This window comes from Lytechinus variegatus, chromosome 4, assembly GCF_018143015.1.
Source record: "Lytechinus variegatus isolate NC3 chromosome 4, Lvar_3.0, whole genome shotgun sequence".
In the NCBI taxonomy this organism is placed as follows: domain Eukaryota; kingdom Metazoa; phylum Echinodermata; class Echinoidea; order Temnopleuroida; family Toxopneustidae; genus Lytechinus; species Lytechinus variegatus.
This window is the reverse complement of record NC_054743.1, coordinates 12,253,026-12,268,011: the sequence shown is the minus strand read 5'-3', so window position 1 is coordinate 12,268,011 and position 14,986 is coordinate 12,253,026. Positions and strand designations below refer to the sequence as shown.

At 36.7% G+C, this 14,986-nt stretch overlaps 1 protein-coding gene across 1 annotated transcript; it reads right to left on the bottom strand.

Annotated features, from left to right (window-relative positions):
- Window positions 1–424: 424 nt before the first annotated feature.
- Window positions 425–14,387, bottom strand: LOC121413404 (phenylacetaldehyde reductase-like). The gene is made up of 9 exons (XM_041606208.1): window positions 14,279–14,387; window positions 9,287–9,488; window positions 8,475–8,656; window positions 7,648–7,782; window positions 6,001–6,207; window positions 5,359–5,439; window positions 4,177–4,298; window positions 3,026–3,231; window positions 425–1,897 (listed from the first exon to the last, which is right to left on the bottom strand). The coding sequence occupies exons 1-8, from the start codon at window positions 14,301–14,303 to the stop codon at window positions 3,067–3,069; spliced, it is 1,119 nt and encodes a 372-aa protein (XP_041462142.1). The 5' UTR covers window positions 14,304–14,387; the 3' UTR covers window positions 425–1,897; window positions 3,026–3,066.
- Window positions 14,388–14,986: the final 599 nt, after the last annotated feature.

The window sequence follows — 14,986 nt, the reverse complement described above, 5'->3', positions numbered from 1 at the left end:
ATTTTAAAAAAAAGAAAAGAAAAAAAGATTGCCTCAAAATAGGCTACTTTCAATTTAATTCATGTGCATGAATTATTGCAGAAGGTAAAGGGATTTGTTTTATTTGGAAAGTGAACTCAATAAAATGTTTTTTAGTGTATACAGTACAGATTGGGACTTTGATATATTTTGTTGACAAGCCATGTAGTCCAAATTATAGTGTTGTTTAATATTGCTACAAGGTTTGCGCATTTTACATAGGAAGCTTGTCTAATTACCTTGTTGGTCCACAGGGAAGGGAGCTCTACGAGACAATAAAACCTGAAGGAACCAGAATACCAAATGGAACAGTGCAAGACGTCACTTTGGCCCAGGCTCTAGATGTTTTTGAAAAGCATTGTCAACCAGAAAGGAATGAGACTATGGACGTTTTTTTACTCGAAGAATCAGTTGATTCGTTCTTAACTGAACTCAAAACTGTTGGTGGCTCACTGTAACTTTGGAGAGTTTAAGGAGTCTCTGATTCGTGATAGGATCGTATGCGGGATCAGAGATGGCATGCTGAGGGAGAGACTTCTACGAGACTCTTCACTTGATTTGGACAAGTGTGTCAAAGCTTGTCAACTGTCTGTGCTCTCCAAGGCCAGAGTGGATGTTCTTGTCGGTGATCAGCGACAAGAGGTTCGTGCAGTGAGCAATAAAGAAAACCCAAGAAATTGCAGGCAGTGCAGTGTAAATTCTGTGGATGTTGTCATGAAAGTTAAAAAGAGAAATGTCCAGCAATCGGGAAAGAATACTTCTCATGCAATGGGAAAAATCATTTCTCTAGTGTGTGCAGGAGCAAAGCCAAGAAAGACCAAGGTAAAGATTAGAAGAAGCCAAAGAAAAGACCAGTCCATGTAGTTGAAGTAGAAACTTCAGATGAAGAATTGGATGAAGTTCAAATAGTTGAGCTGGAAGAAGAGCATGCAGTGTACAGGGTAGACGGGGGAAAATTCAAAAAGAAAATCTTCATGCTGATGACGCTGGATGGGAAGAATGTGAAATTCCAGGTAGACTGTAATGTGATTCCTAAGGCGCTGGCAAAAGAAGTCATCAAGAGCAAGCGCCTTGTAGTTACTGTCTTTAATCAGACAACTGAAGTACTCCTTGGCAAGACCCAAGTGAAAGTGATGAATCCCAAGAATGGAAGGAAATACAAAGTGGATTGCATCATTGTAGACAGAGAGTGCATGCTAATACTTGGGAGCAGTGCAGCCCAGCAGATGGGATTGATCAAGGTCTGTGAGGAAAACATGTTGCTGAAGGCTGATACAGACTGTGAGAGTACTCTAAGTAAACAAACCCTGATGACAGAATATGCTGATGTGTTTGAAGGGACAGGAAAACTTGAGGGAGAGTATCATATGAGTGTGGACGAAGAAGTTGCACCGATTATCCACCCACCAAGACGAGTACCAGTGGCTTTGAACACCAAACTAAAGGAAGCCTAATGGGAATCTAGTAATAGTATGCTTAAACCCAGGAGATCTGAATAAGGGATTGAAACGAAGCCACTATCCCATGACAACAATACAAGATATCCTATCGGACTTGACTAATGCTAAGGTGTTTAGAACCTTTGATGCGAAGAACGGATTCTGGCATGTCCAATTAGACGAGGCTAGTTCAGAGCTGACAACATTCAACACTCCCTATGGCCGGTATCGATGGAAGCGTATGCCTTTTGGTCTGTCCACCGGTCCTGAAGAGTTCCAGAGACGACTGAACCTGGTGCTGGAAGGTCTTGAAGGTGTCAGATGTGTGGCTGACGACATACAGGTGTTCGGTAAAGGGGAGTGCTAAAGATGGAATCCAGATAAATGGTTGAACCCAAATGTATATCAGTGTGAAGCCTCCGTTATCTGAAGTTATGATACTGTAGTGAAGTTGATAGTTTCAGTAGGAGTAGAAGAGAAAACAAGACAAAACAAATAAAAGATAGTTTCATTTTTTCTTTAATATGAATTTTTATTGAATAAGAACTAATAAAACCCCCTAGAGAATTATCAATATCTATTTAAGGCATTTTTTGATGTAAAAAAGATATGCACATTTTGTTCAGCATGGTTCGCCTGTGCTATATCAGAGAGTATTGCTAGATGCACTGATATCTAACGAATTCCCTATAGGCTTACACGCAAAACCAGCTGTGCAATATTGGACTTACTGCATCGTCAAATGAATAATAATCATAAAATATGATATTAATTTTATTGGATAGCTTTTATTCAACTTCTGTGGTCCAATACTAGAATTGCACTCATCTTGAATTTGTGCAAAATTCAATAAATTGTGATACTCTATTCGGAGCAATCAAATATATCTAAGTAGAATGACTAACTGAATATCACACCAAAATTGATTAAATTGCTGTCAGTGATGAGTTCCATCTCTTAGCAAAGGAATGGTATATTTCAGTTAATAGTTTAATAAATCTACATGTACAGTACTGGCAATGAGTAATAGTGCACTAAATAGTGTTCAAAGATACAAGTGCTCAATATAAAAATGGCTCTAAAGGGAGGAAATTTGATTGAAGACAGGTAGATTAGAGGTGTTCTGTCAATGTGAATTACAGAGTTGCCAACCTGAACAAGAACAATTCAGTATTATAAAACATGAAAATCAGTATCCTGGAGAGGAAATTAGTATTTTCAAAGAAATACGATAGAACACATGAATTTGAAACTTTAGAAATCAGTATTTTGCATGAAACCATCAGTATTATTCACAAGTTTCAGTAATAAAAAATATGGAAAAATCCATACTACTCGGCAGGTCTGGACTCTTCAAATATTTAAGAGAAACCAATACTACATGTAACTGTACACAAAAGTTATATTGACTGCCAGACATTATTTTAAATAATGCAAGGTGGCTGGGATCTTTTCTTCACAAATAGCATGTAAATTCTCACATGTGTTTAATGTTTATATTGAGGTGTAAATCTTTGGCTCTTATGTACGATTTGAAAATAGTTTTTTTGAGGAGAAAGAATGCTTACAAGCTGTATGATTTAAATGCACTGAAGGTCCATTGATGTTTCTACGATGACGATGATGATGCACTAGTGCCCTCTGCTGTCTGTTGATCCTTTGGATTGAAATATTGCTTCTTCTTTACTATGAATCCTTTATCTATGCAGGTGTAAGCCATGTCTATCAATGAATCCTTAGCGTCATATGGTTTGACTCCAAGTACTTCAGTAAACTGATAAAAAGAAGAAGAAACATGCATTTCAAAGTACAGATTTCACTTCATACTACGAATTATACATAATTATAAGTAACACTTTATCGACTTCAGTGGATGAAGATGAAATGATCATGCAAAACTTATCAGGTCTAGCCTTATTACTTCGATGTATAAGAATGTACCATTACACAGTTACCAAACCAGCTAACCATGTTAACTAGAAGTTGTAAGCCATTATTATTATTCAGGGATGAATTACTGCCTGCCCCTACCCTCCCCCCACACACACATGCACAAACCAAATACCCAACTATGCAATACTTTAAACGATCTTTTGAACCCTAGATGACCTTTGACCTTATCTTCCTCATGAGCTCACATGTGGTATTACCCATGGATCGTATGAACCAAGTAAGAACATAATTGATGCAGAAATAGAGAAATGAGAGCAAGTTGAACAAGATCTTTAACATTTAACAAACTAACAGACGGACAGACGAACATACTAACAGGAAAATTGATTATTATGTCACTCCTGAACTTCGTTCAGGCGAGACAAAAAACCCCAGGGTTTCCAGCTTTTCAAGAAAACAAATTTCCCTGATTTTTCCCTGAAGAAGTTTGACAATTCCCTGATAATCATTTAAACCCATTCACATATTTTCTAATAAAGTTGTTGGAGTGAATTACATGTAAAAAAAAACACACACACTAAAACATCACCATAACCAGTCATTCAATGAATGTTGTATTGATATGAAAAAAATATCAGAGTGACTGACTACCGTGCTTTCGACTTTTGGGCCGATCTAAATTTCCTGATTTTTCCCTCATTTCAGGCATTTTCCCCTGATTTGAGGTAATTTTTTTAATCGAATTCCCAATTTTTCTCTGACTGGAAAAAGGTAAAATAATTTTCCCTGATTCCCCGATGGGCAGGGAACCTACAACTCTGCTTACCCTATGGTTTGAAAATGTAGCCTTGTGCCCCTGTAGTGGTAGAATATACTTTACAGAGGAATCAAACCAGCTTACTACCTTTAGAAGAACGGGTGGGGCCATCAGACTTGGCGGCTTGTAACCTACATGAGGATGTTTCAAATTCTCATTTATCTCACTTTGCAATAAAAATATAGGCCTATAGTTAAAAGGCATTACAAGATAAACAGATGACAAAGGGGGCTGCCTCCAATAAGGAATTACACAAATAATTGGCGAAGCCAGAAAATCATCACAAGTATTGATCATTTGAAAATTAGACACAAGACATGATAAAAGTACAAAATAAAAAATAAAACAATTAAAATTACAAAATGTAACCGAAATTCAAGTGAATCGATGTGGTAGGTTTCCAATACCTACATATTTGTTCATTTCCATATTAAAGATAAATTCCAGTATTGGTAACGATCTCAAAATGACTTTTTACAGAATCTAATATAATGACCACCCAAGTGTCTGTTTATATGAATAAAAAATATGTGCCAAATGATTCTGGGAGAAATTGTGTAATTGCTGAGAAATAAGCAAAATAAGCGCGGATTCGGTCACTTCCGTCGGGTCTTTATTCCAGCAATAATAATACACTGTCCCACGTGTGCCTATCTGTGTTGGTGATCTTCAGTGTGAACGTTTTTCAGCGTAGATTTCAAGATTTCACAAAGTTCAGTTAATGTAACTGTACCAGATCTAGATCCTCGATGATATACTGACAATTAAGCCCGGTTTTACAGACTTTCTCATGAAATCAGTGTTTACTGCAACTACTGGCATTTCTCTTTAAACTATCACGCACCAAACTATATGTCATACTCTTTTATTTCAACAAATAAACCGTATTCCCAATATCATTTCATTTTCATAGCACCAATGTGGCAACAAAACTTGTCAAGAAACACAAAGCAAATTTTTCTTCTTAATTGGTCTGCTGATGGTCCAGATTGATACAAGGGAAAGTGAAATGAAACAAAACATGACGGAATGAAATCATATCAGTTTTTAGAATACAGGTTTACGACAGTCAGGGTGAACAGGTATAGTCCTACAAACATTGTTGGATTAAAATAAAGTAAAGAATAAATATACTCAAAACACCACCCACAACATCATGTTCTATTTGCAAAGTGGCACGTAGAGTCTTACCTTTATTTGTAAACTCTTCCTTGAGGATATCTACCATTTCTCGAAACCACAAACTGTGAGGAGCGACGATATGACGATGACCTGTGAGAATCATCACTACATCAAAACAATATTATTCCTTATTTATACATCTGAATTACATCTTCAAGCTCTTATTAACAATGGTCATCAAAATTTTGCTTGCCCATACATATTGTACACATATTTGACAGAAAACTTACAGGGAGGAATCAAACATTCTTAAAAATTCTTGATACAAACCTTTGTTCAATAACTGCAGTTCTTGAACTTTCACAATGACACACATTATTTTTGAAGAGAACATTGAACATAAAATATGAAGGTCAGTTGTTCAGTTGTGGCAATTACATTTTAAGCTGCACTGTTGCGATAATGAAAACAAAAATATGAAAAATAAGAAAAAGAAGATAGAAACAATAAATAAACAGAATAAATGAAACAATTAAAAAGGAAGTGCAGGTCAAAGGTTGAATATTTCATGGTCAATCTCCTGCGAAGAAATGCCAATTCCTGAATCTAAACACAATAATAGGGTGCTTGTCAATTCTATCCTTTAATTTGGCCTCAACTCAAAATCTATTTACATCGGTCCTGGTTAAATGGGTTATTCTTCTTACAAACCTGGTGCCTCCGGGTGCGTCATGGCAATGACGTGAGCCTTAGCAACATCCCTGACATCACATACGGAGAAATTGAGCTTGGGAATAGCAGGTGGGTCTCGTTCGAGAATGCGACGGATCACTTCCACGCTGGTTCCTGGAACTCCGCAGATGACGGGACCAAGGACCATTGCAGGGTTGATGACAGTAAACTCAAATTTAGACTCAGCTGAAGGGGTACAAGAGAAATGGATTTAATTAATAATGCTATCTTTGCAAAGATGGTGTCTGGTAAAGTCTAAGATTACAAAGGTCATGTACTACCGCAGGATATAATCATAATAAAAGTCATGATGCTGCTGACCACTACTCACAGAAGATATCGCAGACACTGACAAACCCCTACAGCAAAATAAAGAAATTCAGAATGCCAATCACACATGCATAGATAAATTTTATTCATATGATTTTTAATTTGAATGCCAATATTCTGAGAAATATAAAAAGAATATTAAGCGGTTGTCCTGCCATCACCCGTTTTGTCAGAACACCAGAATGAGAAAAACTTAATAACCAGAATCCAATCACATTGGAGAGATTACAGTATATTCTGGCATGACAGACTCAGAACTCCCAACGTTCCTGATTGAAAATAAGATTTGATTTGATTTTTATTTGGTTTATTGTTTTTGTAATATAACACATTTTTCATTACATAACAAACATACTATAACATATTGTTTATTGATTTTTGGCATGAATCATAAAGGGAAAAAAGGACTTAATAAAAAGTCATTCTAAACAAATATGATCTTTAGTACGGAAGATGTTGATCATCGTGGTAGCTGAATCTGAGTAAAGAATTAATCTGTTGTCTCACGATACGGCAAACTGAAATTGCGATGTTTCGACTGCACCTGCTAGTCTTCGTCAGGCAATGAAGTGGACACTCGCTGCGCGCGCCTTTTATACCGTAGGCTACGGGCCGTCGGTGCCGGAACCGCTGTGGTGTGATTGGTCGGCGCAACCGACCAATCAGAAGCCGCGGACGGTGCGATCGCCGTGGGGCTTGCGGACGTCGGGGAAAACCCGTCAGCTGCAGTCGGCGTGGAAAGCGGGCAATTTGCGGACGTCGAGGAGTGAACCGCGGTAGCTGTGCAAAAACTAATGCGGTTGGATGCGGACGTCGGAGGGCGGTCTACCGGTGAGCAACGGGTGGTCGCCCCCTACGACCACCCGTTGCTCACCACGGCGGTTCCAGCACCGACGGCCCTTAGCCTACGGTATAAAAGGCGCGCAGCGAGTGTCCACTTCATTGCCTGACGAAGACTAGCAGGTGCAGTCGAAACGTCGCAATTTCAGTTTGCCGCATCGTGAGACAACAGATTAATTCTTTACTCAAATATGATCTTCTACCAAATAATTTAATCATTTACAGTATGCAAGAGGATTGTCATTATAAGCAGATTGCTTGAAAAAAATGACAAGAGATAATTTACTATAAAAAAAATCAAAGAAATTGCATAAGGAAAAAAATGAAAGGAAAATCTTATATACAAGAGCTCTGAATGGTAAAATTTCAAAATCTTCCCTTCAAATTCAGAATGGTTCTAAATCTGCAGATTTCACATCCCAGAGCTCAAACAGACAGAAAACACTAAACATGTACCTGGTAGTTTCTCTACAAAATCCCAAGCCGCTTTCTCTGCTAACGCCTTGCTCTTCCCGTAGGCATCCTCCATAGGACTGTTCATATTCCTCCAGCTTTCCTCTGTGATGGGTTCTTCATTAGTCTCGGTCAAATCTAGAATAAAGGAATTAAGCAAAAATAGTTTTTATTATACTTTTAAATAAAAAAAAGGTTTAAATATTGTTTAATGGAGAGTTGAAGTCTATCATTTATCTACTAACTTTCAATGTTTTAGAATATGATAAATCTTGGCAAATATACTGCAGGTTTTGATGTTGTTACCAATGACGATGATGCCCCTGATGCTCATGATGTGATTGCAGTGATAATGATGACGACAAATCATGCTGATGACAATAGTGGTGATGATAACAATAATAGTAAAGACGATCAATGAGATGATAATGATGGTATGATGATGATGATGGCAATGATGATGATTATTATGATGATAATGATGATTATGATGATGATGGTGATAATCATGACAATGACGATGGTGATGATGATGATGATAATGATGATAATAATAATAATTACAATGATGATAATTATGATGATGATGATGATGATGATGATAATGATGACAATGATGGTGATGATGATGATGATGAGGGTGATGATGTATATCTGATATCTGTGGTGGCAGTGATCAACCACCATGATGATGAAGATAATGCTAGTGATGATGATGATGAATTTAGTGGTGATGATGATGAAGTTGCTGGTGATGACGATAATGCTGACATCAATGATAAACATTTTAAATAAACATTAGTATTACCTGAACAAAAAATATTACATACCACTGATGGCAAGTATAGAGCTGGTGAGTACGACCCTCTTGACTCCGCCCACATCTACACACGCTTGTAGGACCCTGGTTGTACCTTCTACAGCAGGCTTGATAATAACACTCTCATCCTTAGGACTCTTGTCTGGGAAAGGGCTAGCAGTGTGGATAACATGGCTACATCCCTGGACAGCACTGCCAAAGAGAGAAAAGTTAAAGCTTCATTAAAACAACAGTGTATTTGCCTACAAAATCAATGAGATAGAATCATAGAAGGATTAAAACAATGATGCAAATTATGGCACAATATATTGCTTTTTGTTATTGTTATAGTTGTAAGGCACTGGCATAAATTCAAGCAGCGAGCCAATTGTTCAAGAGGGGGGAGGATGAACTATTGTGCCATCCCCCTCCCCCAACATAAATAGTATGACATCATGGATTTATGCTGTGTTGCAAGGTGACAAAAACTGCACTAATCCTTGAATATCTGGTCCGCATTTCCATAGGCAAGCTCACAATACTGAAAATGATTCACAATCTCATAATGAAGTCATGACATCATAATAACAAGACTGATGACATCACTCTGAAAAAGAATGCCATAGGTTAGTCTGTGTAACTTAAAAAATCCTGTTTGCCTAGAAACATGTAATGTACAGGTTACATATTAATCAGAAAAATGGGTTTACAGTTAACAACTGTCTTGAACAAAATACTCTGTATCAACACTATCAATGAGATATCAATTTTGAATCCTGGACAAACTTAACTGCCTTTAAATCAAATCAAATTGACCTGTCTATAAACTACATGTAAGCTTACTCTTTCCAGCATTCATCATTTGTGAGGTCGGCTTCTACGAGTTCCAGTTCATGGGCAGGATTCTGACAGAGTTCCTTGAGGGGTCCTACTTTCTTGGGGTTGGTGAGACTCCTGACTGTTCCTCTGACCTTGTAGCCAGCTTCCTGGAGTTGCTTTACAATGTGTGTGGCTATGTAGCCAGACGCACCAGTCACCAACACCTCTATGGGTCAAACAAAATGACAAATAGTTAAAATGCTACTTTTTCCCTCTTTGAGCTTAATCAAGAATACATTTAAACGTTTTGAAATACCTGGTACCCTTTAAAAATATTTAAGCTTTTAAAGGAAAAAGAGATTGAAGGGAAAATTAAATGGACTGGAAAAAACTGTAAACTGTATGCATTCAATGTTTGGTGAGAGGACTCAAGTCAAAACCAAATAAAATAACAATAGTAACAAATAATTTACTGGTGAAAACAGTAAGACATCAGACTTGAAAGTGTGAAAATATAAAATTAACTCTGTATCATACATTACAAGGTACAACATTAAAATAATGTCGATAGTTCTAGTTTCATAAAGTAGATGAATAAAATCTAATGATAGCTGCACATATGCTTGAACAAAATAATTGTAAGAACCTGAAAGCAAGCCTACATTTTTTTCATTAAAATTCCATATCTTTGACTCAAAGGACACTTAAACAATGTACGATCAAGCTATCTAATGAACAATACACACATTACCACAGATTATTTGGTAACATGACCTTTCATTTCCTGCAGGTAAAATTGATACTACTGGGCATGTGCATGTCTGATTATCAAACACACAATACACACATATATGAGTAAGCTGATGCCTGTTAGTACTCTCCAGTACACAAACATCGATATCTAGATGATTCTCTAGGGCATCAGTAATAATAACAATATTGCATTTATAGAGCGCTTAATATCATGATCTCTAAGCGCTTTACTCTACATGTACAACTTGTAGAAGACAACATGAGCAGACTATGAATGTAAATACATGTAGTAGTTTGATAAATTCACTAGAATATACAAGATCTATATCTCAAGTTGATAACAAATATTACTCCATTTATTGTTCTATATTCATAAACCTTTTGACCTTTGTATCATTAATATATGCGTTATCTTTGATAAGATTTTAAAATTTCATGAAAAATATCAACTTGTACTTGGCATACTAGTACACCAAAACAAAGTCAATACATGTACAAATGCATTAAAGTTCATTTGGGAAACAATTTCATACTGTATACAGTATAGATTTCAATTGAATTTTAAAAAACAAAATGGAAAAAGTTTTAAATATTCATTGTTTCAGTGATTGATCTTTTTTGACGATTATTTGGACTGGTTTAAATTTAATTATGTAGCGCCATCTTCAGGCTACTAATTTTGCTATAAGGAAATGGCACCATTTTCGAATTCCAGTTGATGAAATCTGTCTAATTTGGAGACATCGACGTGTATTATGAAAATATACACATAAGAAGGCAGAAAGGAGGTATGTAACGCTCTAAGGTAGTGATTATTAAGAATAATTAAAGTTCAATGATAAGATTATCTATGTATAAGTGCATTCAATAAGCACAGATTCATGATAGATAACTCAATGTGTGTACATTACATTAGGCCGATGTACAGTACATTACTTTCCGGCGGCCGACCCAATGTTGATTCGCAAATTCCAATTGTCATTATGTAATGTAGATTACGGCACGAGAACGAAATGCACATGAATGAAAGAATGTAAAAAAAAGTATGTAAACAAACGTTGGCCACTGTTAGGTTGATGTACTATTATGAGTAAATTAAGTGCATGACATGGAGAAATTGAGAAGGTTAATGCAAGTTTGATACAGTGAAAGGTTGATTCATTCTGATAGAAGTATAGTTAGGAATGAAGAGTTATACAGGTTTAAGACATGTTATCGCTATGAACAGAGTTGAGATACAAAGAATGCAAATGGTCAGAAATCTTGACTTTAGTTGAATGATGAAGGATAACAAATATGAGAAAGGTTACATTATGAAGAATACAGATAAGAAATTATGGTTTCAGAAAGATTATATGTGTGCATAATGTATGAAAGCACAGAACAATGAAATCATGGTATTATAATGGAAATATGTTAAGTTGAAGTTAAGACAAAGGGTTATAATTAGACAATGTAAGATGCATATTTCTTTAGGTCATTGTTTTCTGTACATGCCTATTCGTGAACTGTTGATTTATTATTCGTTCGATTTGTTTCATTTGTATACAGTTTTTACGGAGCATATGGATCATTTGAGATAATTAAAGAATGATTGGAACCCCAAAGAAATGACCAATTGTCCTTTATAGAGATGCTTCAGCTACATTCATTGTCAATTCTTCTTCCTATTCATTTTTTATTCTCTTCCTCTCTGCCTCCTCCTCCTCATCATTCTATGATCCCTTTGTAATATTTTATTGATGCTTCTGTTCATTTAGTTAACATAATTGTTGTTTATATTGTTTCTTAAAGACCATTTGTAATGTTTCTTATTTCAATTGTATATTCAATGTTAAATGGGAATGAAACCTTTGGAACAAATAGGCTTGTGTCGAAACAGAAAAATTAAAGAACAAGAACAAAGAAAGTTTGAGAAAAATTGGAAAAATAATGAGAAAGTTATGAGCATTTGAATATTGCAATCACTAATGGTGTGGAGATCCTCCTATTGGCAATGCGACAAGGATGTGTGATGTCACATGTGAACAACTTTCCCTTTGATGGACTCTACAATACACCAAAATGTCTCTTTTTGCTTTTTCTTAAGGTGGTACAAACACTTCATCCATGATGTATTTTTTTTTAATCTGTATTATATGCCCTCCTATAGAGAGAACACATGATCTACTGATAGATGTGATAAAAGAGGCAGTTTAAGTGAAGTACAAATGTATATAAAGTAATAGGGAGAGTTGTTCACAAGTGACATCACACATCTTTGTCATATTGCCAATGTTAGGATCTCCATAGCATTAGTGATAGCAATATTCAAATGCTCATAACTTTCTCATTATTTGTCCAATTTTTCTCAAACTTTTGTTGATCAATCTGTTTCTTTGATTTTTCTGTTTTCACACTTAAGCTATCTCGTTCCAAAGGTTTTATTTTCCTTTAACTTTTGGTAAAGTTCAATCTTTGAACTGTTTGGGCTTTTTAACCGTGTCTAAATAAAATCAATCTCATCTTATTTTATCCAATTAAAGTACACAATAACTGCATGAGTAGAAGAGACCCTTCCTTACCTCCCCTAAAAAAAAAGATGCAGGAAAGCTTCTCATATATTGACATAGGTAAGTCAGTGGAATATTTTCCTAAACTCTTAGAGTATTTTTGGTATTTTCTGAGCCATCCAATATAATATAAATATTTATGCTGTTTGACCTGCGACTGATCGCATGCGATGTTTTGAAATCGGCCGTGAATAATTAATAGGTGTGAGGAAATAGATACTGGCCAAAAAAAATCACCAATTTTAAGGATAACCGGAGGATGGACACGGAGTGATACGGGTGAAGAATAAGAAATTAAGCTATATTTCTATCTCCTTATATTTTTTTCCTATAATTTTTACAATAAATAACATTTTCATCCCACCTTTGTGACTCGGAATATCCAATCAAGTTAACTGTCCTGAAGTTCGGGTAGGTGGAGTGTATTGTATAGTCACGTATTGTATCACCGGACACTATCATATTTCCGGACGCGCATATTACTGCGTACGAAATCAATTTCGTACCGTAAGACTTCCGCAGTTCAATTTCACAGATCAATTCAAAGAACAAGTTTGCAAGAACAAGGCGAAAAAATCCAACTTTTACCTTATTTTTCTCTAAAATGACAGAAAATGCTTAAAATATCATATAACATAGTTTTGCATTAACAATTGATCCCAATTGATCTATTTTCTGATGGCAGTACGGACCTAATTTCGGGCCTGATTCGCCGAATTTCAATCTCATCCGCTCCATCGATCAGATCGTCGACGGCTAGTTCTCAAGGTATGTACCCCGGCCGTCAGTGCGCGCGAGGTAGATAGAGAGCCGTCAACGATCGTCTGCGCATCGATAGAACTTGACTGAGGGTCATGATATGAACGAGCATTAATACTGGAAAGTGCCATATCGAACACGCAATCAAAAAAAAATTTTAAAAATGAAATTAGTTAGCAAACACCTATTTATTACAAAGATCTGCTCAAAATCGATATAAGAAAGCAAACAAAAACTTAGAATTTACTCATGAGATGATATATCATGAAAAAGTCACACCAACTCTTTCTTACATCATTATAATCAAGAATATTTTTACCCGTCCGTCGCGTGTCCGGAATTATGATGTAATTTGTCACGCACGAAAATAATTGTTTTTCGCGGAGGGGTATGCGGCAAGTGCGGTGCAAAGAAAACGGTTGGAAAATATAAAATAATTTCATCATATTCATAATTTTCAGAATATTTGGAATAGCAAGGTATAATTTTTCTTCATTGTATTTCCTCTAGTTGTCATTTTTAAAGCACTGAAATAAAGGTGTCCGGTAATAGGATACACTGCCATACTATTTGTAGCACTAGCAGTAGTAAAGTGGAGTGGAGCCTGCACGAACTTTGCTCAAGCCTCGAGGTACCGCCATCTTATTCTTAACATTAAATAAAATGACCACACTCCCTAATAATTCACACTCCATTATTCATTAATTCTTAGATCCTTCACACCAAAGCTTTCAATCACAACAAGAAGGTATAGATCTACTAAGTAGTACCAGCTGCACACGACAACTCACATTCACAACGTCAACGAAACCTAGCTCGGCCGCGCCCAGACCCAGGCCAGGATGCACGGCGCTCCCGCCGGCGCCGACGAAGTCAGCGGGAGCTCCGGCCGTGAACAAGTGTTCGCATACAAAAACAAATTGTTACCGAATGTGTCCTAAATGATACGTACTTTCTACTCCAGGTTCAGTAGACATGGCGAAATCGATCAAGTGTTATCTTCAAAATAACTCATAAAATGAAGCTTGACACTGCACTCCAGACGATTTCCCAATATTTTTGTCACGGGTTCTAATTTTCTCACTCTCCGAATCTGTTATTATTCTCAGTAACAAAACCGGATGCGCTCTTACGGATCAGCTGGTTGAATTTGGGGTTGAATTGCGTAATATCAGGGAGCTGGAGGGCCGGGGGGGATGGGAAGGAGGGATGTGTGCATGCATACATCCATCCATCTCAGGAGGGGGGGGGGGGGTGGCCCATCCCCCCTTGAGAGTCACAATTAAAATTTGTAATGTGAAAGTGCCGTTAAAACAGTAGTGTGCCCCCCCCCCTTGAAAGTGAAGACTGAAGACCTTTTTTTTTCTTTCTCTTGCTTGTCAAAATTTTCCTCGGGAAAATCCCCCCTTTTGGAAAATCCTGGGTCCGCCCCTGCATCAATCCATTATAGCTTTCTGGAGTTCGGATGGCCGGAGGGTTGTACAATCAGCCCCCCTGTTACACCCACAAATGTAATAATCGCCCACAAATGTAATAACACTTTACCCACAAATGTAATAATTTTTGATCGCCCACAAATGTAATAACACTTTACCCACAAATGTAATAACACTTTACCCACAAATGTAATAACACTTTACCCACAAATGTAATAATGCAC